Genomic DNA, 22760 nt, shown 5'->3' on the forward strand with positions numbered 1-22760 from the left:
ATTTATTTATATTTGAATTTGAATAAGATCTTATTCATTAGATTAATTTGAATTTAAATCGAATTCAGATTACAATGGATATTGAAAAGTGTAAATAAATTAAACTAAAATTAATAAAAATATTATATAGTTTTAATATAATAAATTAAAAATGATTTTGATATTACCCTTAATAGGATCAAACTCAGATTCCAAACAGACAATCTGAGGAATCCGGATCTCCTGTCCACAAGAACTCTGCCCACCTCTACCCACAACACACTACCCCCCGTGAATTAGGAACATCTCCCCCTACATAATACTACGTAGAGGATGAGATGTTCTCCATGTGTGGCTACGATAAACATGGGCAAAGTTTGTGTGAGCAGGAGAACCACACTCCAATTTGAGACCCTATGTTTTACATAAATTATCTTATATTAATTTAATATTATTTTATTTTATTAATATTAGGGTTTTGATTTCTTTTTGTTATAAATTCTTTACTTGAAAGACTCTAAAATAGGAACCCCATTCCCTAAGGGGAGGTTGAAATGGCCATTCTCCATATGGGAAAATTCCTTCCCAAAAAAGAAAAAAAAAATCGGAATCCCATTCCGACCAAATAGACGGTTGGAATCGGAATGGGCCATTTCGGTTCCGATTCCAAACACCTATTCCGGGAGCCAAACAGACTCTTAATCTCTTACCAAACTTGAAATTCCCATTAATATCGTGAGTCCGTGAGGGGCACGGCTTCCTGCACTAGTAAATACAATAGGGCGGCCGCGGCTCACATGGGAGGGAGAGACTGAAGAGAGAAAGAACCGATCTAGGTTCCTCTATAGTCCTTGGCTCACAACTTCTGAATTCGCGTTTTCTTCTTAACATTGACCAGACGAACGAACGCTAGAGAGAGAGAGAGAGAGAGAGAAAGAAGAGAGGAGAAGAGAGATAGCTTGTTGGGTCTGAGATTTTATTAGTGCGTTGCGCAATGATGGCAGTGCGCGTCCCGAAAAGCTTGCTTCTTGCATGCTGGATTAGTCTTCTTTTACCTCTGGGGCAAGCCGTATGGTTGAGCATTCCGAAGTCAGGAGCGAAGTGCGTCTCGGAGGAAATCCAGAACAACATCGTCGTCTTGGCTGATTACACCGTCGTCTCCGAAGACGGATCCCACCAGATCCCTCTCATCTCTTGCAAGGTATGACTTTTTACCCGAAATTTGGTTATCTCTGATTTGTCCACTTTTTCTTTCTCAAATTCTCTTGTTTCGATGGGTTATGAATAGGGATTTTTAGGTACTTGCTTCTTTATATCTTAAACTGGTTTAGTTTTTTCTTTTTAATCCTTTTTGGCGAGAAGGTCTTAAGACTTAAGTCTGTATCTTGTCAGTTATTATCAGTTTCTGTTGAAAAAATTGTGACATGTTACAGTGGTATAGTGTGGTACATGGGAGTGGACTTTGTTATACTGCCAGTAACCTAAGTATGGATTCTTGAATCAGAAAATTAGTCAAAATCGCGATCACATGTTAGCTTCAACAAAGAATTCCACTCTTCTAGTTCTATTGAGTAGCCAGATCACATTAGGAAGGTGATAGAAGTATTACTATTTGCTTGATTTTAAAGAAAGAAAAATAAACCCCTATTTCATTCGGTTCAAGTTCACAAAGAGTGACTGATTCTGCAAGGCATACAGCGAGGTATTCAAACTAGTCATCTTCGCGTTACATAAAAAAGGAATAGATCGATTTATTTGCTATTCTGTCATGAACCACTTGCCCTTTGCCACAGATCTAGAAAAATTGTTATGCTTTGTTTAGTCAGATGGGAGTAGCCTTATGAACAACCTATCTGAATTTAACTTTCATCATTATTGAAATAAGCTTATGAATCATCAGATCATGGATATCCCTGGATGTCTATGTGGTGAGAAAGCATTACTGTTTAACTTCTACCTCATTTCATTTTCCTATCTTTGCTTCTGTGCATGTATATGTTCAAATTTTCCATATTTAACATCCCTTAATGTTCTCCATATACATATGGAGAATTTACTTTTGACTTTCCTTATGTGGCTGGCTACCTAGATAGACTGGTCTACTCATTTTTAGTTCTTATCGGCTGATAAAAAGTTGAAGGATTCTTTGGTAGGTTTTAAGGAGGATGAATACTTTCTACTCAGCTCTTTTTTCCATCTGGATCTCTACAACTTGTTCACTGACAATGAGGACTTATCATCTGGAAGGAGGTGATTGAGGCTAAGTATGGAAGAAGTGAGCTGGGATGGGATTCTAGGGAGGTGACTTCCTCTTATGGTTGTGCTGTGTAGAAGGGAATTGGGAAATCCAAGCTTGAATTTGAGAAAGGAATTAAAAATAGCATAGGAGAGGGCAACAAGGTCAGATTGGAATGATGTATGGTGTGCAGGGCTTTAAGGAGTGCTTTCCTCAGCTAGTTAGCTGTACAATATAGCTCAGGACAAAAATGATTTGGTGTAGGATAACTATGAAATTTCTAATGGTAGAGCTGTGTGGAGGCCTCTCTTTACAAAGAATCTAAACGATTGGGAACTGTCGATGAGAACCAAGCTCCTTGTGCTTCACAGAATGCAGGTCTATGCAGGTCAAGAAGATAGGAAGCTATGGAAGTGGAACAAATCAGGAGTGCTCTCTGCTAGATCCCTATACGATCAGATTATGGGATCTTGAGCCTGATCAATTTCCCACTTCTTTAGTATGGTTTCCTATTGCTTCTCCCTCTAAGGTGTTGTTCCTGGTTTGGACAAATGCTCTTGACAATGGACAATTTGTTAAGGATGGGAGTTGAGCTGTTAAGCAATACTTACATCTTGTGCAAGGAGAATCCTGAGACAGTCAACCATTTTTTTTATCCATTGCAAGGTTGTGCATGCTCTGAGGGGGTGGGTGAAAGGAAGCAATGAAGAATTATTGATTGATTTCCTTCTGAATTAGAAGTTTGGAACCTGAAGGGTCTAAGCTAAGAATGTTCCAATGCTAGTCATGTTGTGATGTGGACAATATAGACTGAGAGGAACCTTAAGGATGTATTTTCCCAGTGTACAAGTCCTTGATGTACATAGGTTTTATTAATATGATCTACTTTATGTTTTTCAAAAATAAAAATTAGAGTAGCATCCCAAGTTGTAAATGCCAAAGGTGAACTTGAATTATTGGAATGCAGAATAGCATGACATGCTTTTTGTTCATTTGATTCAAAGTACTACTTTAGGTCTAGGAAAGACAAAGCCACAGTCCTGATTTTTTTTTATCAGTATTTTTTTTATCAGTACCGTCCTGAATTTATCTCCTAATCCTTTTCCTAGCTAGGCCATAAACTAAGGAATGGGAAAATATCAATATCTATCTGCATAAGATGTTCTTACTGAATGGCCTCTAATGATAAAAGAAAAACAAAAGAAAAGAGCAAAGTTGTGTAGTATCTAGAGGCCATTAGGTCCCTTGTCTTAAACATACGATTATCTACTAATTTTCTTCCACGATCTATAAAAATCTAACATAGATTATCAAACTGAGACACTGGCAGTGGTAGAACCAATGTATCAGATCCAATTTGTCTTCTCCCCTGAACCAACTGGACCTGAAAAAATAATATGGAGTATACATGTATTGAATTGCTCGCTGTACCCTGCAATTTTCTAATCACATTGTCCACCACAATGCCATGAAAATCCTTTATGATCTTGTCCATTGAGCAACAGTTATAGTGATGAAGTTGATAATCAACTCTAAACTCTGAAGGCCTTTTCCTATCCATTGTGGCATTTTTCTCTTTATGTGGTACAAATCTGAGTCAGACACAGTGGTTGAACCTTTTAAGTGTCATTTCTCAAGTAGTCATATTTGACAAAAAAGTTCAGAGTTGATCCAATCTTTTCTACAAATCTTCAAAACCAGAAAACAATAGTTCATGGCATCAACTCCAAGGATGGTGGAGTTGTACTTGCATAGCCAAGTTTCATACAAATAATTTTCAATTCATTTTTATCATGATATTCAATATCATAAAGTCATTTTTTATTTTTTATATTAATATCATATAATGTTTGAAATATTTTTTATTTTAATGTATTCATTTTATTCAATATCCAATTGCAGTCCTAGTTTGATCCGAGTCTGATATGAATCCAACAAATAAGGTTCAATTTGAATCAAATTTGGATATTAGGTATATGATCTATTTTGATCCAATCCATTTGCTAATTCTTTTAGAATTTAAAATTTCATATTCTTATATTGTAATTTATGTTGATTTTTTAAGTAGCATTTATTCTAGAAAGTGTCTCTCTTGTCTTGCACTTTGTGGTTCAGACTCTAGGAAATCCTTGCACTTCTTGCTCTTAAAACACTGGATCCCAAGCTGCAACCTCAATCAATTAGTGGTGCAACATGTGGCATGCATGACTGGTGCACACACTTGGATTACAACAATGGTTGAGGTCTGGTCAATTGGTTCCCAATCCCAATGCATTAATCAAGAATGATGTGTCTAGGTAGGGAAGATAAAAGGGTTTCTTGGGTTAAACAGGTTTACATGGGTTGCGTTGGACCCATTTGAGCACACCAATTGCCACCACTATTTCTCACAAATTCCCTTGAATATCCTAACATGCTATTTGAAATAGGAATGACAATAATGATTTAACATATTTGTCATGCCATTCTTATCATATCCATTTGCTGGTAGTTAGGTTTAACTGAGAAAAAGTTGGGATACTCCATTGCAAACTGGGTGACCCAGGTTCAAATCTTGGAAACAATCTGTGTGCATGTAAATGGGTAAGGCTGCATACATCTGTCCCTCCCCAGACCCTGCATTGGAGGGAGCCTCGTGCACTGGGACTGGGCTGCCCTTTGAGAAATGGTAAGTGTCCATCTTTGTGCCAATATAATAAATTGACGTGCCATTCTTTCTACCGGGGTCTAACCACAACATCTTAGAGATTTGGAGATGCTGCTACCATGGGTTAGTTTGTAGGTAGAAAATTTATCTTCCTTTCTTTGCTATGCATACAAAAGACAAGCCATCTTTCTTGTCTTTGCTTACAACCTTCTAGAAAGACACATGTTGCGGTTATATATATATAGGATGTCTTTGGACCTTTAGCAGTTGGGCTACTTGGAAACTATGACCCTACTCCATATAAATCTTCATATATTACATACCTCTACATCATAAAAAATAAAATCTCTTTTTATATTGTTACTGAAAAAAATTATGAGATATGTATCAGTTTACTAGTATGAGGGATTTCAGATGATTTTTTTTTCTGAAAGAATTTTCTATTAATTTGATAACTTTTGTAATCTTTACATCAGCACCACACACCAAGGGACTGTACAATGGGAATATACAAAAAGGAAAACCAGAATCAAATGGATTGACTGTTCATAAATAAACTCTCAGTCTCAAAAAAAAAAAATCATTATATGAGACCCCCCTTTGTAACTTATGTGTGTCATGAGTTCAAATTCCCCCTCACCTTCTTCGCTATCATATTCTTAGGACTTAATTTTATTTTCAAAAGTTGCAAGCATTTAACTGAACCCATATAGCCCAAAAGAGTGTTAGAGGTTGCATATTCCAAACAACCTTTTTGTCTTTTCGTCAGCCTTTCAAAATTACCAGCTGTGAAAGAATGCTTGTATTAAGATTGGGAAAACACCCATTCACCCCAAATATTCCTTGGAACTTTACATACAGCTTTCACTGTATCCAGCAGCAATGAGCATAACACATGCATTGTTGACTAGCACCAAATACTTTCTACTTAGATTCTCAATTGTGAAAAACTAGTCTACCGCTGCTGACCAAGTTAAGAAACCAACTTTAGATGGTACACAAGTGACAGATTCCTGAACTAGTGAAAGTGGCCTCAGTTGCTGATTCATTTGATTGAAAAAGGATCTTTCAGGAAAATGATCCTGACATGTCCTAGACTATCTTGTTCATTTAAACAAGGCTCATCCTGAATTTTCTGTAGTAACTCAATCAGATGCCTAATCTCCCAAACATTTAGACTTCTCATGAATTATGGATTCCATACAGTTGCCCCATTCTTCCATTCATAAAGATCTGCTACATCCTCCTTTTTATGGGAAGCACAAAACAAAGATGGGAACAGCTCCATAAATGTGTAATCATTGTGCAATGGGTGCATCCAGAATCTGACCCTTGACTGATCACAAGTTTTACATCTGAACCCTTTTATGAATTTGTGATAAGGCTCCCTCTCTATTATGCACATTCATATGAAGCAGTGGCTTCCCCTGGATCCTGATATTCCTTGTGCCATATTTGGTTAAGATGACCTGCCTCCATGGGTGTCCAGTAGCTCATTTAGTTGCCAAAACCATTATCTGAGGAGAGTGATATCTACTAGTTTACTTTAGTTCACACACCTTACTCTAGTTAAGCCAATAGCATTTAAACTAATCCTTCCACCCTTTACATTAGAAGTCCCTCTTATGCTTTTCAAGCTGTTTAGCCACAGTAGATGGTAATGAGAACATAGATAAGAAATATGTGGTGAGGGATGATACTATAATAGTACTCGTCTAATGAGGGTGATCTTAACCTCTTTGAAAAATACCTTGTCTTTCATGAAACCAGCCTTTTGTCAAAGCATTCCACCATGGAATCAAGATATGAATGTATTGTCAATTTATCATTGAGTTTTTTTCTTCCCCTTGAGATATTACTTGCCCATCTTTGTTCCTTTGCATTGACAAAGCTTTATTCTGTTGCATACAAAAAGAACCTCTCTTTCCTTCTCTCATGTTTCTGATTCTCAGATTTTCAGTAGAAGGATTGATATGCAAAGAACATGAAAGCATTTGGTCCTTAATTCTTTATAAATATCGGTAGGAATGTCCCATAGATGAAAAAGTTTTAGTTTTATGAGCCCTATTCTCCACACTAAAGGCCTCTTTGGGAGGATTCAAGTTCAAATGTTTAAAAGAGTTAAGCAACACTGCAACAGTCTGATGAGCAATTGGGTTTTTCTGCCATTAAGAAAAGATGCTGATGGACGATGGTGTGTTTTCTCAGTAGTATGCTCTCTGTGTACTGAGTTTATTTCTTCCCTGCCATTGTGGTGGTTAATGTGCAGGGGTACACCTAACAAAAGTTTCTATTTGTTACTGAGGAGAAAAGAAGAATAAGAAAAGCATAAAAGGAATGAAATACGTTGAAAGGAAGAGCAAAAAAGGATATTGTCAACTTGTATGGTTTACTTTTTTTTGAATGGTAAATGATGTTGTCTTAGAGGAGGGTGACCTTCCCTCAATCAAAATTAGTACAAGGATATATGTTTCTGTATACATATATGGGCTATACATAGTATTTATACTACAATTGTCCCATACAATGCTATTCCAGCAAGTAGTGAAATGCTTGTTAAGAAACTTCTTCATTAAACTCCTTGTTGTTGCAGGCCCAAAAAAGATGATTAGCCTTTCAATTAGTGCATCTATTTCCTTCTTCCCTTAAAATACTCTGCTATTCCATTCTAACCACAAGGACCAACACATTGCTGCCATTTGAACTGCCACAGAGTTCTGCCCTTCCAACTCAAACCTTTTGTTGAAATGTATCCCCGTAAGAGGCATTTTTGTCTTTTTGAATATGGCTTTGTAAGTCTCTTGTGAAGAATCACTTAACAGGGGCATTTATGTAATTTGCACATATATTACAAATGAAATAAAAGTTTAGGCCGATAAAAGAAAACTGGTTTGAATCTTCTTCCTTGGAGACCCTTTTTCTTTCTCTTCTTTTCTCCTTGTTCTCTACTGTACCAAGCACTTTTCCTACCCGTTTTCCTCTACTTTTTCACACCTTTTTTTGTGCCCTAGGAGTCGAGAACTTCTTTCAATACAAACAGGAAAAGGGACTTAAAAGGACTGGTCGTCCCTTTGAAAAAGAGGCTTTAATGCCTCAGGTTAGTCTGTTTGAAGCGTATGTGGTGGTTTGCTAAGTCCTTACCTTGTCACAGTCCTAGCATGAAGACAGGTATGTGTACTTGATGCGGCAGTTCTATGACTTTTGTGTGGTGTGGGAACATCCTTCATATGGTGAATGGAGTATTTGGTACTCTACAAGTACTTGTGTGGCTTGATATTTAGTTTTTAGGGCTGGAAATTACTGTAACAAGATATTGTAGTCACTCTTTTTGGGCTTAAAGTTGTTGTAGTTAATTATCTTGTGACTTGTAGCTTTCTCCCTCACTGTTTGGTTTCTTATCTTGCCTATGGCCAATTCATTCATCAGGTGCCAAATCCCTCCTCCCTTCCCCCCTTTTTTCAACCACCCCACTAACTACTTTTGAATCACCTTCAGTGATTAATCTGCCAATACCTATTTCTTTGGCTTTTTCAACCCCAAAAACTGTTGTTAGGAGTTTTTCATTAACTGCATCACCTTGCTCAATTGGATCTGACTACAAAACAGATGTATTACCTTCCTCATCCTTAGTTACTAATGGATTTCAATATTTTGTAACCTTTATTAATGATCGTTCACAAATGGCATGGATATATTTAATGAAAGCTCAAATTTGTTTTCTATTTTCCTCCCTTTTCATGTTGAAGTATGAAGTTTGGTGTATGCATTAAAGTCTTTTGTTTTGATGGTGTAAAGGAATATGTTCATAGTTCCTTTCATACTTCAACACTCATGGTATTATACATCAGTCTTTCTGTTCACACACTCCTTAGAAAAATGGTGTAGTTAAATGGCAAATAAACATTATTATTGAGACAGCTTGTGCTTTATTATTTCAAATGGTTGCTCCCAAAATCTGCTGGAGTGATGTCATTCTTATTTCATGCCTGTAAGTTTCTTTGTTATTCCTGATGTCACCGTTGAGAGTCTTTCTTATTTCTCTCAATGGGAATCCTCTCCTTCTGTCCCTCTTCTATCTGCTTCAAGTGATGTGTTTATTCCTCTTTCCACTCTCAAGAAGTCTATCTATTCAACCATCAAGTTATAGTGTATTTGACGTACTCGAGGCTTGCACCAGTTTCCACATCTTTTTACTGTCTTTCGACCTTCCATCAACAGGTGAAGTTCTGAACTGATGGTAGATCCTCCTTGGTCAAAACTTGATGTTACCATTGCACTATGTAAGGGCAAGTGTACTTGTACTAAACATTCGACCCCATTCCCCATTATTGCTCTCTTGTTGATTTATCTTCTGCCCAACAGAAATTTGTCTCTTCTATCTTCGGTTTCTATTCCTAAGTCTATTCAGAAATCCCTTGCCTACTTGACTAGAGAAAGGCAATGGATGTCAAATTTCAGGCTCTCTAGTGTCGACCTTACCTCCTTACCTCCTGGGAAGCAGGCAGTAGGATGCCGATGGATGTATACATATACCATCAAGCACAATATAGTTCTCAAGGTGATGCCTAGGTGATAAGACGCTCTTAGAGGGTTACCTCACCCGAACGTCTAAATTTTTATATGCAAGACACTACATAATGCTTTTATATTTTTTATGTTATTAATAGTAGTGCAATAGCTATTATTATTCATTTGTGGATTTATAGTAACATTGTTATTCTTATACTAGTTTCTTTTATTTTCTTATTTGGGTTCAATTGACACACAAGTTAGTGAAATAGGGGCCATTTGATAATGACTGAAGTTGATGAACTGGAAGACCTATTGCTTTGTCTATTAGTTGATAAAATAAATATATAGTAAAACTTTCAATAGCAATCAACCCAATTTCAGTTTCAGCCATTAATGAACCTACAACCTCCTTAAAAACTTGTTCACTAGAAGACAAAGCATTTGAAAGCAATAAGCTTTTCAGTTCAACATCTTCAGCTGTTATTAAATGATCTCATGGTCTTGAACCATTTAAGACTTTAAACCTGAATTTATTAAGTAAAAAACACCTTGAAGTTTATCCAATTGACACACAAGAACAATCAATAGGACTTCATCATCATCTTCTACTTCCTAGGACCAAAACACCTTGAAGCTTCCCTTCTTAATTTTCTTCTCATAAATATGTTGATTTTCTATCTTTTGATATGTGGTCTATACATATTTCATGAGGATTATGGTAATCATTAGTTAAAGATTACTACTTATTACCATGAAACCTAGGGAACAACCCTAGAATATATTGAAAACTCGTCGTGAAAAGTATGAAGCATAGAGAAGATGGTAGCATTGAGCGATTTAAAGCATGGTTGGTGACCAAAGGCTGTACACAAACTTACAGTGTTGATTACTTTAAGACCTCCCTGGTGGTTAAATTGTCCTCTGTACGAGTTATTATTTCTCTAGAGGTGTACATGGAGCAACCTCTAGGGTATGTTTCTTAGGGGGAGGTTGGAAAGGTATAGATTGTGCTAGGCTATTTATGGATTAAAACAGACACCACAAGCATGATTTGGTAGGTTTAGCAATGTTGTACAAGAGTTTGTTTTCAAGTGGTGTGGAGTTGACCATTTGGTTTTCAATAGGGATACTACAACTGGGAAGATCATTTTGGTAGTGTACGTTGATGACATAGTCATTACTGGTTGTGATGTTGGTGGGATTAATGATGTAAAACAGCTTTTGCAATAACACTTTCTAACCAAGGATTTAGGTTCCTTGAAATATTTTTAAGGTATTGAAGTAGCTCTTTCAAAGTGGGAAATCTTGTTACAATGCAAGTATGTCTTGGGACTAAACTAGTTAAAACCATGGATCCTAATGTTGTGATGTTGGTGGGATTAATGATGTAAAACAGCTTTTGCAATAACACTTTTTAGCCAAGGATTTAGGTTCCTTGAAATATTTTTAAGGTATTGAAGTAGCTCTTTCAAAGTGGGGAATCTTCTTGTTACAGTGCAAGTATGTCTTGGGACTAAACTAGTTAAAACCATGGATCCTAATGTGAAGACGACTAATAGTCAAGGGGAGCCATTTATTGATTCTAGAAGGTAAAGGGGATTAGTTGGTAAACTGATTTATCTCACAATCACCCATTTGGATATCTCCTTTAATGTAGAGGATCTAAGCCAGTTCATATAGAATCCCACAACCATTCATTGGGAAGGTGTTGTAAGAGTGTTGAGATATCTAAAAGATGCTCTAGGCCAGGGATTGCTATACGAGGGGGAGAACTAACCTAGGAGGGATATTTTGATGCAGATTAGGCAAGTTCCTTAATGGTTTGGAGGTCTACTATAGGCTATTGTACTTTTTTTGTGTGGCAACCTCAACACTTAGAAAAGTAAGAAGTGGAGTGTGGTTGCTAGGAGTAGTGCTGAAGCTGAGTATAGAGCAATGACACACACCACATGAAAAATTGATTTGGCTGAAACATCTACTCTAAGAGATAGGCATTCCTATGGGAAAACCTCTCAACTTGTTTTGTGATAGTTAGGCTGCTATACATATTGAATCCAATCTGGTCTTTCATGAGAGGACCTAGCATATAGAAGTTGATTGTCATTTCGTGAGAGAAAAGATGGCAAACGGTGATATTGTTACTCCGTATGTTACTAAAAGCTTGTGCTGCACTAGGATGGATTATATCTATAATGAGTTGGGGCCAGTGTTTTAAAAGTGCAAGGCGCAAAAAAGGCGCAAGGGCCATTTTGCGCCTGAGGCATAAGGCGAGGTGCGCGCCTTTTTGAGGAAGGCGCACAATTAAAAAAAAAAAGGTAAAAATTAAAGAAAATATAAAAAAATGCAAAAGAATTCCAAAAAATCAAAAAATTATAAAACATAATATTAATAAAAATATAAACTTAAGTTTTGAAATAAATGTTTTTAAAAACCTATTATCTAAAATTAAAATACATAAACATAATATGTAAAGCATATTCAAATGAGAATTTAAAAATGAAATCAAACATATAAAACATTTTCAAGCATATAAAACCCATAATCTCTTTTTTTCTCAATTGCATCAAGTAGCTAATGTGACATATTACAATCCTAATCGTACGAGCCGCCTTTGTGCCATGCCCCTCGAGGCAAGCCCAAACAAGTCCATGTTAGGGTCTTAAATTCTTAGTTTTCACACAAGAAATAATGATTTTATAGTTTTAATTGCTATTAAGAAGATATTTTATTAGGATGAATGAATGGAAAACATTACCAAATAGGGGGTTCTTGAAGCCCTCGACCCAATTGCCAAACTCAAAAAAAAAAAAGGAAAAAGCGGCAAATTTTCAAAAGGCGAACGCCTGGGCTAAGGTGCAAGGTGAACACCTAGGCACACTAGGCGTCTGCCTTTTGAATGGGCTGCGCCTAGGACCTGAGTGAGGCGCCTACCCTAAAATGCACCTCACTTGTGCGCCAAGGCGTGCTTGAGGCACACCTTTTAAATCACTGGCTGGAGCTTTATGTTATATATGCTCTAGCTTGGGGGAGAGTATTGAAATGTATGCCCATAGGGGGCATTTTTGTCTTTCAAATATGGCTTTGTAAGACTCCTTTTAAGAATCACTTAACAGGGGCATTTCTGTAATTTGAACATCTATTACAAATGAAATAAAAGTTTTGGTCCACAAGAGAAGAAGACTGGTTTGATTAAATATTATTTTTGTTTCAATTTTATTGAACTTTGGAATTCAGATGTGACAAAACGTTCAATAGGAAAAAAGAAAATTGAGTTGAAATTTCAATTAGTGTAAACTAGACCTGGCAATTGGGTCAGGTCAGGTCAAGGCAACTTGAAGTCATTTTGGGTCGAGTCGGCAAAGGCTAGACCTAACCCTAAATATTCAGGTTAGGGTTGACCCATGGGTCAGATCGGTCAATGGTTCAGCCGCTTGGGTCAGCTGGTTTTTGACCAAGTCAACAGTTTTTACCAAAATATGGGTTTAACTGTTTGATTCAAACGGTTTGAATAGATCAACCATTTAGGTAAACAAAAAAAAGGGCAGCCCAGTGCACAAGGTTCTTGCCATGAGGGGTCTGGGGAGGGAAATGTACGCAACCTTACTCCTATATAGAGAGGCTGTTTCCAAGATTTGAAAATGTTAGTCTAAAAACCCGACCCGACCTAGTTCATGTCTGCTACTTCAGGTCACTAGACAGGGGATCCTAACCCTCTTTTTTTAGGCCAGATGAGATTCAAACACACTTTGGCCTGTTTTCCTAGGTGAGGGTATGGAAGTAGGTTATGGGATCTAAATGTTGTACATTATCAACCCACAAATTTAGGATATAGAGAACTATGCAACTCAGGCCACGGTTGGTAATGATGAATTTGCCTCTTAACTCTGAAAAACTTACTTTTCAGAGGTAATAAGCGTTTGGGGTCATGTCTGAAAAGTCGATCTGAATGCCACTTTCAGATCTTAAACTTTAAGACCAAGGCCAGGCATTGAATGGGGTCAGATGCGTTTCAGACCTGGCTGAAAGTCTAAAATATCCTTTATATTTTTAATAATGACATATCATATCCTTCATATTTCATTACCATCAAACGAGAAGGGAGACGGTGATGGAGAACTTAAAGAAACCCTATAATGGAAGTGTCACCGGAAATCTCTCAAATCTCATTCTTCCCTCTCTCTCTCTCTCTTTAAGAGTTCGAAGAAAGGGTTTCGGTAGCTTCATCTCTGCCTCTATTCAAATTTCTCTTATGCAAGTTTCTCTGAGAACTCGAAGAAAGGGTTCCGATCCTTCACGATCATTTCTGTTCAAGTTTCTCTGGTACAGAGAAAAATTCGTCGATCTCCACCTCTGTTGGCATGTTCTGCATCTTCGATCTCTGGCTTCGAGTTCGTCGTCAATCTCCACTGTCTTCTCTGCCCCAGTTGGTTTGAGTTCGTCGTCGATCTCTATTGCAAGAGGCCTCACTATGAAATCCTACCACATTGGTTGCAACTCTCAGTAGCGGCGGTTAACACCCTCCCTCCCTCCCTCCCTCCCTCCCTCCCTCTCTCTCTCTCTCCCTCGCCATATCTTCTCCACTCCTAATCATTGTCTTCTCCGCCCCATTTGGCTTCGAGTTCGTTGTTGATCTCTATTGCAAGAGGCCTCATTGTGAAATCCCGCCACTGCCATTGCAACGTTCAGCAGTGACGGTTAACACCCTCCCTCCCTTTCTCTCTTTCTCTCTCTCTCTCTCTCTCCCTCCCTCCCCCCCCTCTCTCTCTCTACCCCTTTCCATCTCTTCACTCCTAACCACTGTCTTCTCCGCCCCATTCGCTACCTCTACAACTAATGTAAGCCAAAATATGTAAAGTTAATTATTAAATATTTTAATAGCTTTTAAGATTTAATTTTCTAATTATGAAATATTTTTAAATTGTTTCATAGACTTTATTACTATTGTTATTATTATTTTAATTCTTAATTTATAAATTTATGCATACTTTCCAATTTTATTCTTATTTTAATTAATTAATTATTATTTTTTATAGTTTTTATTTGTATTAATTATTAAATGTTTTAATAGTTTTAAGATATTAATTTGCTAATTATTAAATATTCTCATTGCTTCATGGACTTTATTACTATTTTCATTATTATTTTAACTTTTAATTATTTATTTTTAATTTATAAGTTTATATGCATTTTTCAATTTTAATCTTATTTTAATAAATTATTTTTTTTTATAATTTATTCATATTTTAATATTTTTTTGAATTTAATAATTTATTTATATGAAATAGTACAAATTGAGCTCAAATTTACCAAATAGTCTATTTTAGGGGTAAAATAGTAAAATCAAGGCATTTTAGATGTTAAAGGTTTGGTCCAAACACAAACAAGCTTAATATTCAGAGCCTCTAAAAAGTAGAAAAGCATTAATGCCTCTTTCCAGATTCCAGACACTTCTAATATCTTTTTAACTTTTCAGATTTCAGATCAGATTTATCAAACACCACCTCAGTCTGTTATTTAGAACATTGCAATTGCCATATAGGTGTGCTTTGCAAGTTGTTTGTAATAATTGCTTTTATTTTCTAATTCCTATTATTTTACAATTTGTTAAATGTTTGGAAAACAAGCATACTTGGGGAGGATGGATAAATCAAAATACCTTGAAGTTTAATGCATAAGGACAAGCATACCTAGTGGACTGTGGACCTGCATGGTCTAGAACCATTTGCTGGTTGCACCTTTTGTCATGCCATTGTTTAATTGGCCAGAGAGAACTTGTTAATCAGAAAAGTTGGATGTGCCTTAAAAGATGAAATTTAGATCCCCTATACGGTTATAGTCCACCCTGCTTCTAGAAAGAGAGTCAGCTAGAGTACTTGCTGTACTTAAGGTTCAACTGAATGAGGTGTGCATACCATGAACCAAATCCTAATTTCCATTAGCAAATGATAGGAACATGACAAGGTAGCCATTGTGATATTAAAAAAACACTGAACTGGACTAAAGATGGATTTTCAATTATTTTTCGGTACTTAAATGCAGATAGACTAGCAGATTACATCTTTCAAACGTCATGTGCTTATTAATTAGTCTCGTTAACAAAATAAATTGAATAAACGTCATATGTTCATTCAGTGTCTTATATGCATTAATATTGTTGTGACATTTAAAGTTGCTAAAAGAAAGGTTTTCTTTTGGTTAGACTGGGATTACCTGAAGAGTATATCCAATCATCCTTTATTTGTTCTGCAACTTACTAACAGGCTTCACCATACCTTTGTTTTTTTTCTTTGATTTATTTAGGTCACATCACCATATGGAAACATTCTTCATCACCTGGAAAATGTCACCAATGGTCAGTTTTCATTCACAGCATTTGAATCTGGGAACTACCTTGCCTGTTTTTGGATAAATGACCCTCACCAAGGAGCAGGGGCAAGCATTAACCTTGAATGGAAAACTGGAGTTGCAGCAAAAGACTGGGAAACAATTGCGAGAAAAGAGAAGATTGATGTGTGTGCTTATCCCTATATTTATAATTTTAGGACTGTTCATTTTTTCTTCCTTAGTCTTGGACAATGTTTGCATGGATGCGTAAATCTTGTACCTTTGTTATACAGGGTGTGGAGGTTGAGTTTAGGAAACTTGAAGGAGCGGTGGAGGCCATTCATGAAAATTTGCTCTATTTGAAGGGCAGGTATTGCTTTTGTTGTGATTCAATACATCCAAACTTAGTTGCTACTGTCTATACAAGTTGAATAGCATTTTTTTTCTTGGTTATTCGTTCACAGGGAGGCAGACATGAGGGAACAGAGTGAAACAACCAATGCCCGAGTTGCATGGTTCAGTATCATGTCCTTGGGTGTCTGCATAGTGGTTTCAATTTTGCAGGTGTGGCATTTGAAGCGTTACTTCCGAAAGAAGAAGCTTATTTAGATTTAAATATTTAATTGTATTCTGATGCAAAACTCACCAATATTTCGAGGGATGGAAGGTTTAGAACTGAGAACTTTTTGTATGTTTTTTTATTTTTTTATTTTTATTTTTTTAGTTTCTGCACTAGGGGAAAGTTTGTAGAATTCTGGGTTCTGGCCTTGTTGAATGAGGAAAATATGGTATCCCGAAGCTGCTGAACAAGTGCTTACTGATCATATCTTCTACATGTACACTCAATTTCATTTCAGCTCGAAAAAGTTGAAGATATCCCAAGATCATGTATACATTTATTACATTTAGTTCCATACTTGAAATTCTTGTCATTTAGTCGTTTTTGCGTGAGGCCTGAAATTAACCCATAAACTATACGCAAGACACGCGTTGTTTATCTAGTTTGTTGTATCCAATGGTTCCAGCCTTGATCAAATGTGAATCCGTGCAAGGTAAAAATCAGAAGCCTGCCCTCGAGGAGATATGATTAGGTCAACATTTCTTGCAATAAAAGCTCAGCAATTTTAAAGATCACAATGTCAAATGGAACAGGAGACAGATTTATGTACACAAAAGATAGCATAAAACATGAAATTTTGAGAAACAGAGGAGCAAACATTCTAGTGAACAATGATCTGTTTTCCAATTGAATCGAAGTCAAAGCTTTAATGAAGAGGAATAACCTGAATCAAAAAGTTAAATGAGAGAGAGATCTTGCAAAATTATTCAATCCAAACTACTTTCTTGTTCAAATATCTGAGCCTAAAAATCTCTTCAAAGAAATAATCTGCGCTGGTATGGAAGTTCTTCATCTGACTAATTCTTATTACCATCCTTCGCAGTTCCTTTCCATATTTGAGTATTGACCCTAAGGTCCTCATTTTTTGCTGGGCATTCAGAGGCGACCTCACTGTGATCACCACTTCTTTCAAGCAGGGAATAACAAACCTCGAATCCACCTGCAGAAGAATGCATCAAATTAATATTAATTCTGAGTTTTCACCTGGGTTGAAAAGTTAAATGTGCGTATGATATATATGAACTCACGCTCTTTAAGCTGTTCTTCTGACACAAAGCAGCAAACATGGCCCCGTGGATTTCAAAAGTCTGCAGTTTTGGATGACTGTTGAAGAAATCAACCAAATCAACTTCTGGGAAAGGTAGTGGATTGTCGGAATTCCCAGTGAACTCCACTTTCATAACCAGGTGCTTCACCTCCCTCGCACATTGCAGGATGGTGCTCACTGCGTCCCAACGCCACTGTACACCCTTGATTGACAAGAATTCCAGAGCTCCAAGTTTTCCGAATTCCACCTTGTGAACTCTACCTGAAAGGTAGTTACCAAAAATTAAATTGCAGATTCTACTTGTTATAATGGGTAGATAAAGATCCAGAAAGTCACCACCTTCACTGCTCGAGATTGAGAGGTTCCTCAAGCAAGATGTTTGGTTAACTCGAATCCAACTGCAACCTTGGATTTCAATTAACTGAACTTTTGGGCAGCTGACAGTGAGTGAGCAGTTTCCCATGCCATAGAACTCCAGCCTACACTGCTCCAGCTGTTGCAATTCAATGGAAACTGACCTCAATCCTTCACAACTACGCAGTAACAAGTTCCTTAAATTTGGGCACACACGAAATGCATCAGAAAGAGCTCTGTCCTCCATTATTGCTCCAACTATTTCGAGATTTTGGAGGTTTTTGAAGACAACCCATTTGGGAGAATGGTCCATGAGCACGCCCCAAAGCTTCAATGATTCCAATCCTGTTGCATAACCGATACAGTCTAATTTTGTTGGCATCCCATTCTGGACATGCTTATCATTCTGATTGTCCAGACGGAGCTCCAGATGCCGAAGGGAGCAGCTTGTGCTTGATAGCCATGAAGCAAGGCCTGCATTGGAGAATGGACAGTAGACCACGAGCTCTTCCAACCAGACTATTGATGAGACCATCCGGCTCACGACAGTGTCTGAATATGCTGTACCGCAACTGTTATCAAAACAATGGCGGGGGAAGTAGAGGCTCCGGACGAATGGCATTGATTCCTTGAAGCGCCTAGAGACACAAGCACAACTTGTTACATCCCTCGCGTTCCTCATGTGGGACAAAATGTATTGAACAATGGCATCTGGAAGAGCTTCCATTCTTGCAAGACGCAGTTTAATACGTACTGAGAAACAACTGAAATCGAAGGGAAAAAGAAGAAAGAATTAATCAGCGAAGTAGATCAATGCAAATTGTCGAGCGAATACCAATGAACCAATTAACAAACACTTGGCAGTAGAACTAGACCTATTACTCCTGTGCAGTATATCTCACTGTCTAAGAAATCCAAATTCGAAGTTTATGATTTGACGGAGGCAAGTAGAAGCTAGGAATATGAACAAACTAAATGCTTATAACCTATATGAGGATGAGCATGTGCGAGAAACCATATGAGATTAATCTAAGAAAACACATGGGTATATATGTTATACAGGTAGAAACCGAGCTTCAGTTCTCCGAAGATGGATTCTGAATAGAAACCCAAATGGGGAGAATAGTAGAAAAAGAGATAACCTGAGATCCAGTTAATGGCTTCTGAGGATGAGTTCTGAGTAATGGGGAGGAATGGTATATATAGAGATGAGGTAATCTAAGCTTCTGTTCATGGTTTCCTGAAGGTGGGCTCTCTGAGTAGAAAGTTGAAACCGAGACGGAGAGAGGTGGAGGGTGGAGAGAGAAAGTTGTTAATGGGATTGAATCAGCCGAAGCTTCAGAAATTGTGAGTTGTGAAGAGGCGCGCATATATTTCGCATGTCTGTTTACTAGTTTTTGCGGCTTTTTTTTTCAAAATTCAAAAAAGTGAGGGATTTTCTTTTACTTTTTGCCGCGGCGTGCGCCCACGTGGCCCCGCCCAAGACCGAGTCGCAAATCGAGTTATTTTGGGCTGGGCCTGGCTCAATATAACACCGACCCTGTGAAGAGGGCAGTAATCGGGTTGTATTCGGGTCGGGTTTAATTACATCGAATATGTTCGCATTGTCGAAATTCCAAATCCGAAATCCAAAATATTGGCTGCGGATTGGATTTGGATTTATTGTCATTAAAATAAAAATTTTTAATTTGTACAATATATATATATATATATAAAGCACTGTTTTCAAAACTGGACCGGACCGGATGATCGGATTGGTAGGAACCGGTTACCTGACCAGTTTCATTTTTCTTCAAAACCGTTTTTTCCTTCAAAATCGTTGATTTTGGTCAGCAAACCACTGAACCATCCGATTAATCGTTTGAACCATTTAAACTGTTTGAATGATTTTGACCATTTTTTAATATTTTTTATTTTTTATTAACAGGTTGGCCGTCAAGTCGAACAGTCGAACCGTTCAAACCAGTAACCAAACCTCTGGCCGATTCGGTCACCAAAGTTGCAAAATTCTATTAAAACGGTGTAGGCACAGGTTTGCCCTCCTGATTCAAGCCGATCTCCACAAATATACTTCTTTCAAAAGAAATAAAGCCATGTACTAAAACTGTCTAAGGTGGACCCTGGATAATAGATATTGAATGTAGAAGTGTTGAGTGTATCACGTTGATGTGGTGGGAAAAAGAAATGCCTTCTCACATGGGTGGGGAAAAGAAAAGGAATATAGCCCATGATTAACACCTCTTGTGAAGTGGAGAAAAGAAGGGATTGGAATCATGAATCAAACATCTCTCTCTATATATATATGTTCTGGAGGAGCTTATTACTATGAGAAAGGGATTTTGCAAAGAAAGAGAATGTTTTGTACAAGGAAAAGTGGGGGTGGGGGGAGCTTATGAATATGAGAAAGGGATTTGCAGAGGAAAAGAATGTTTTGTACAAGTTCTACAAGCCTTTTTTAGAAAAGTTGGAATCTGCCCCCACAAGACTGCATCCCACAATGTCTCACAGCATATTCTTATTTATATTGCCAACATCTTATAATGATAGTATCAGAAATGATGATAACATTGGGAGATGTTCCCAATATACAGCGAGGATGTACTGTGGGACGTTGTGGGGGCTGATTTGATGTCTTTTCAGAATAAAGGGTTTATTGATACTAGGTTTCCGAGATTCAAATTAACCCATATCAGGTTTTTCCTCATGAGGCTGTTATGGTTTTCAAGCCTTCAACCCTCTTACAAGGCTAGCTTCCTTTGGCCAAAAGTTTTAATGCGTTTCTCCTCCTTTGCTTCAAGGTTTTAGACTTTGGAAATTTTGGTTATTTTGGGCCTTAGGTCTATTTTTCTTTCGAAAAATTGAACAAATTTTTTTAATAAATTTCAATTACTTATTGATATTTATAGTACTTTTAACTGCTTTACATTAATATTATCAATTATTGATTTTTATTATTATTATCAAATTTTGAGGCCAAATGAGTGATCATAATCCTGAAGCTTTGATGTTTTGTCCATATATTTGTTATATTTTGATGACTATATCTTTTATTTCGATGGCAATATCTAAATCGAAATTATGAAGTGAAATTTCATTGAAATGTAAAGTCATCCCTTGATATTTCCTAGCTCTTTAAGAAGACCAAATTGGCTGGAACCTCGAACTCTCAAATGTTTAGGGCTGTAAATGGGCCAGGCAAACCCATTAGACCCGAAACAAACTAATATGTGGCCATTTAAGTCTTTTATAACTTAAAAAAAATCTTGTGAGTTTAATTCGTAATAACTATGTATCATCAATGAAATGCTTAATAACACATATTTAAATAATATTATATTTGAAAGTTCATTATATATATATATATATATATATATATATATATATCAGTGAAGAAATTTTCTCTTTTTTTTGAATTTTTTTATTTTTTATTCTGTCATTTTTTAAATAATCAATGAGATGCACTTTCCCAATAACCTAAATAATCTATTCTCCTAAAATTTCTACTAAACTACCTCCCCTACTATCCCCCACTTTCTCCAAAATTATCTATAATTTAGAAGAGAGTTTCTCTCCAAAATTATCTCTAATTCCTATTTATCCTCTCTCCTACATTTTATCTATATCTATCTAAAGAAAGTTTGGATTAAAAAATTTAAGAATTATTTAAATATTCTAATAAAATTATATAATAACTTTAAAATATTTATCAAAAACATAAAACATAATTTTATATTTTTACAAAATATATCACGAAATTATCTACTAACAATTTAAATTATTTTTTCCAGATTATCATTTTAAATGTTTTTCAAATATTTAATAATATGTAATAGCTTTAAATAAATAAAATTCAAATAACAAAAAATTTAAAATATTTTATAGATTATTTAAATATTTATCATAACTAGATTTTAAATAATTAAAATAACGGAATTATGTAATAAATTTAAAAAATTTCATAAAAGTAGAAAAATAGTTATTACATAATATTGAAATTAATAATAATTTAATATATTGCAAATATAATAATGAAATTATGTAATAATAGTATAAATTATGATTTTATGGATAATTAAATTCAATAAATAATTAATATTTTAAAGTTTAAATATTTTACATATTATTTAAGTATTTAAATAACTAAATATTTTAAATAACAAAAATATTTAACATAACTAGATTTTAAATAGTTAAAATAAAGAAATTATGTAATAAATTAAAAAAAATCTAAAGAGTATAAAGATAATTATAACATAATATTGAAAATAATAATAATTTAATATTTTACATAATATTGTAAATAACTAATTTCACTTATATCATGTAATAATTCAAGAAAATAACTTTCAAAAAAATAATATTTATTAATAATAATTTTAAACTCTTAATCTGGGTTTGTTCTATAATTATATATACTAAAATTAATATTTATTATATTTCAGTAATTATTTATTGTATTGTGATAAATGTATTATAATGATTATGTATAAATTTATTTTGTTTCTTTATTTAACATAAAACTTTCAATAATTATTGGAAATTTAACTACTATTTTTGAATTTTTTTAATTTAATTTATTGTACTTATTGTATTTATTGTATTTTTGTTATAACTTATTGATTAATTAATATTTATTAGAGATTAAACTATTATTTGAGATTATACTGTTTATTGACTAACTTAATATATTTTTATTACTTATTGTACTTTTTCAAGTATTGTAATTATTGTATTTTTTCATTATCAATATATTTTCAATAATTATGTATTTTCGCTATAAATTTTCAATAATTATTGGATATTAAACTAGTGTTATTTAACAAAGATAAGACTATTAATTTAGCTAAAATTATGAGTGTTCATGAGTTGGTTTGGTTCATACGCTATTTGGCCAACCAAATTGACCTAGTCAGGTTGGGGAGTTGGTCAGCTGAAACCGACTGACCTTTTGTGAAAACCAATGCACTCAAGTTGTATTAGTTTGGGCTGGTTTTTACAAAAGGGTAGTCGGTTCAAAAGATTTCAACTTAAAAATTTAATT

The 22760-nt window shown here is 35.6% G+C and overlaps 2 protein-coding genes across 2 annotated transcripts; one reads left to right on the forward strand and one right to left on the reverse strand.

Moving 5' to 3' along the window:
* The first annotated feature begins 708 nt into the window (after positions 1-708).
* On the forward strand, positions 709-16630 carry LOC148874053 (transmembrane emp24 domain-containing protein p24delta3-like). Its single transcript, XM_088960808.1, has 4 exons — positions 709-1180; positions 15675-15884; positions 15992-16068; positions 16163-16630. Exons 1-4 carry the CDS (start codon positions 974-976, stop codon positions 16305-16307), a joined length of 639 nt encoding a protein of 212 aa, XP_088816934.1. The 5' UTR covers positions 709-973; the 3' UTR covers positions 16308-16630.
* A 231-nt stretch (positions 16631-16861) lies between these two features.
* On the reverse strand, positions 16862-19066 carry LOC148874054 (F-box protein At1g10780-like). The gene is made up of 4 exons (XM_088960807.1): positions 18862-19066; positions 17705-18483; positions 17346-17626; positions 16862-17257 (listed from the first exon to the last, which is right to left on the reverse strand). Exons 2-4 carry the CDS (start codon positions 18444-18446, stop codon positions 17021-17023), a joined length of 1260 nt encoding a protein of 419 aa, XP_088816933.1. The 5' UTR covers positions 18447-18483; positions 18862-19066; the 3' UTR covers positions 16862-17020.
* Between the last annotated feature and the right edge of the window lie 3694 nt (positions 19067-22760).

This window comes from Nelumbo lutea, chromosome 1 (genome assembly GCF_056320005.1).
Source record: "Nelumbo lutea isolate HS-2025 chromosome 1, American lotus-T2T, whole genome shotgun sequence".
Classification (NCBI taxonomy): Eukaryota; Viridiplantae; Streptophyta; class Magnoliopsida; order Proteales; family Nelumbonaceae; genus Nelumbo; species Nelumbo lutea.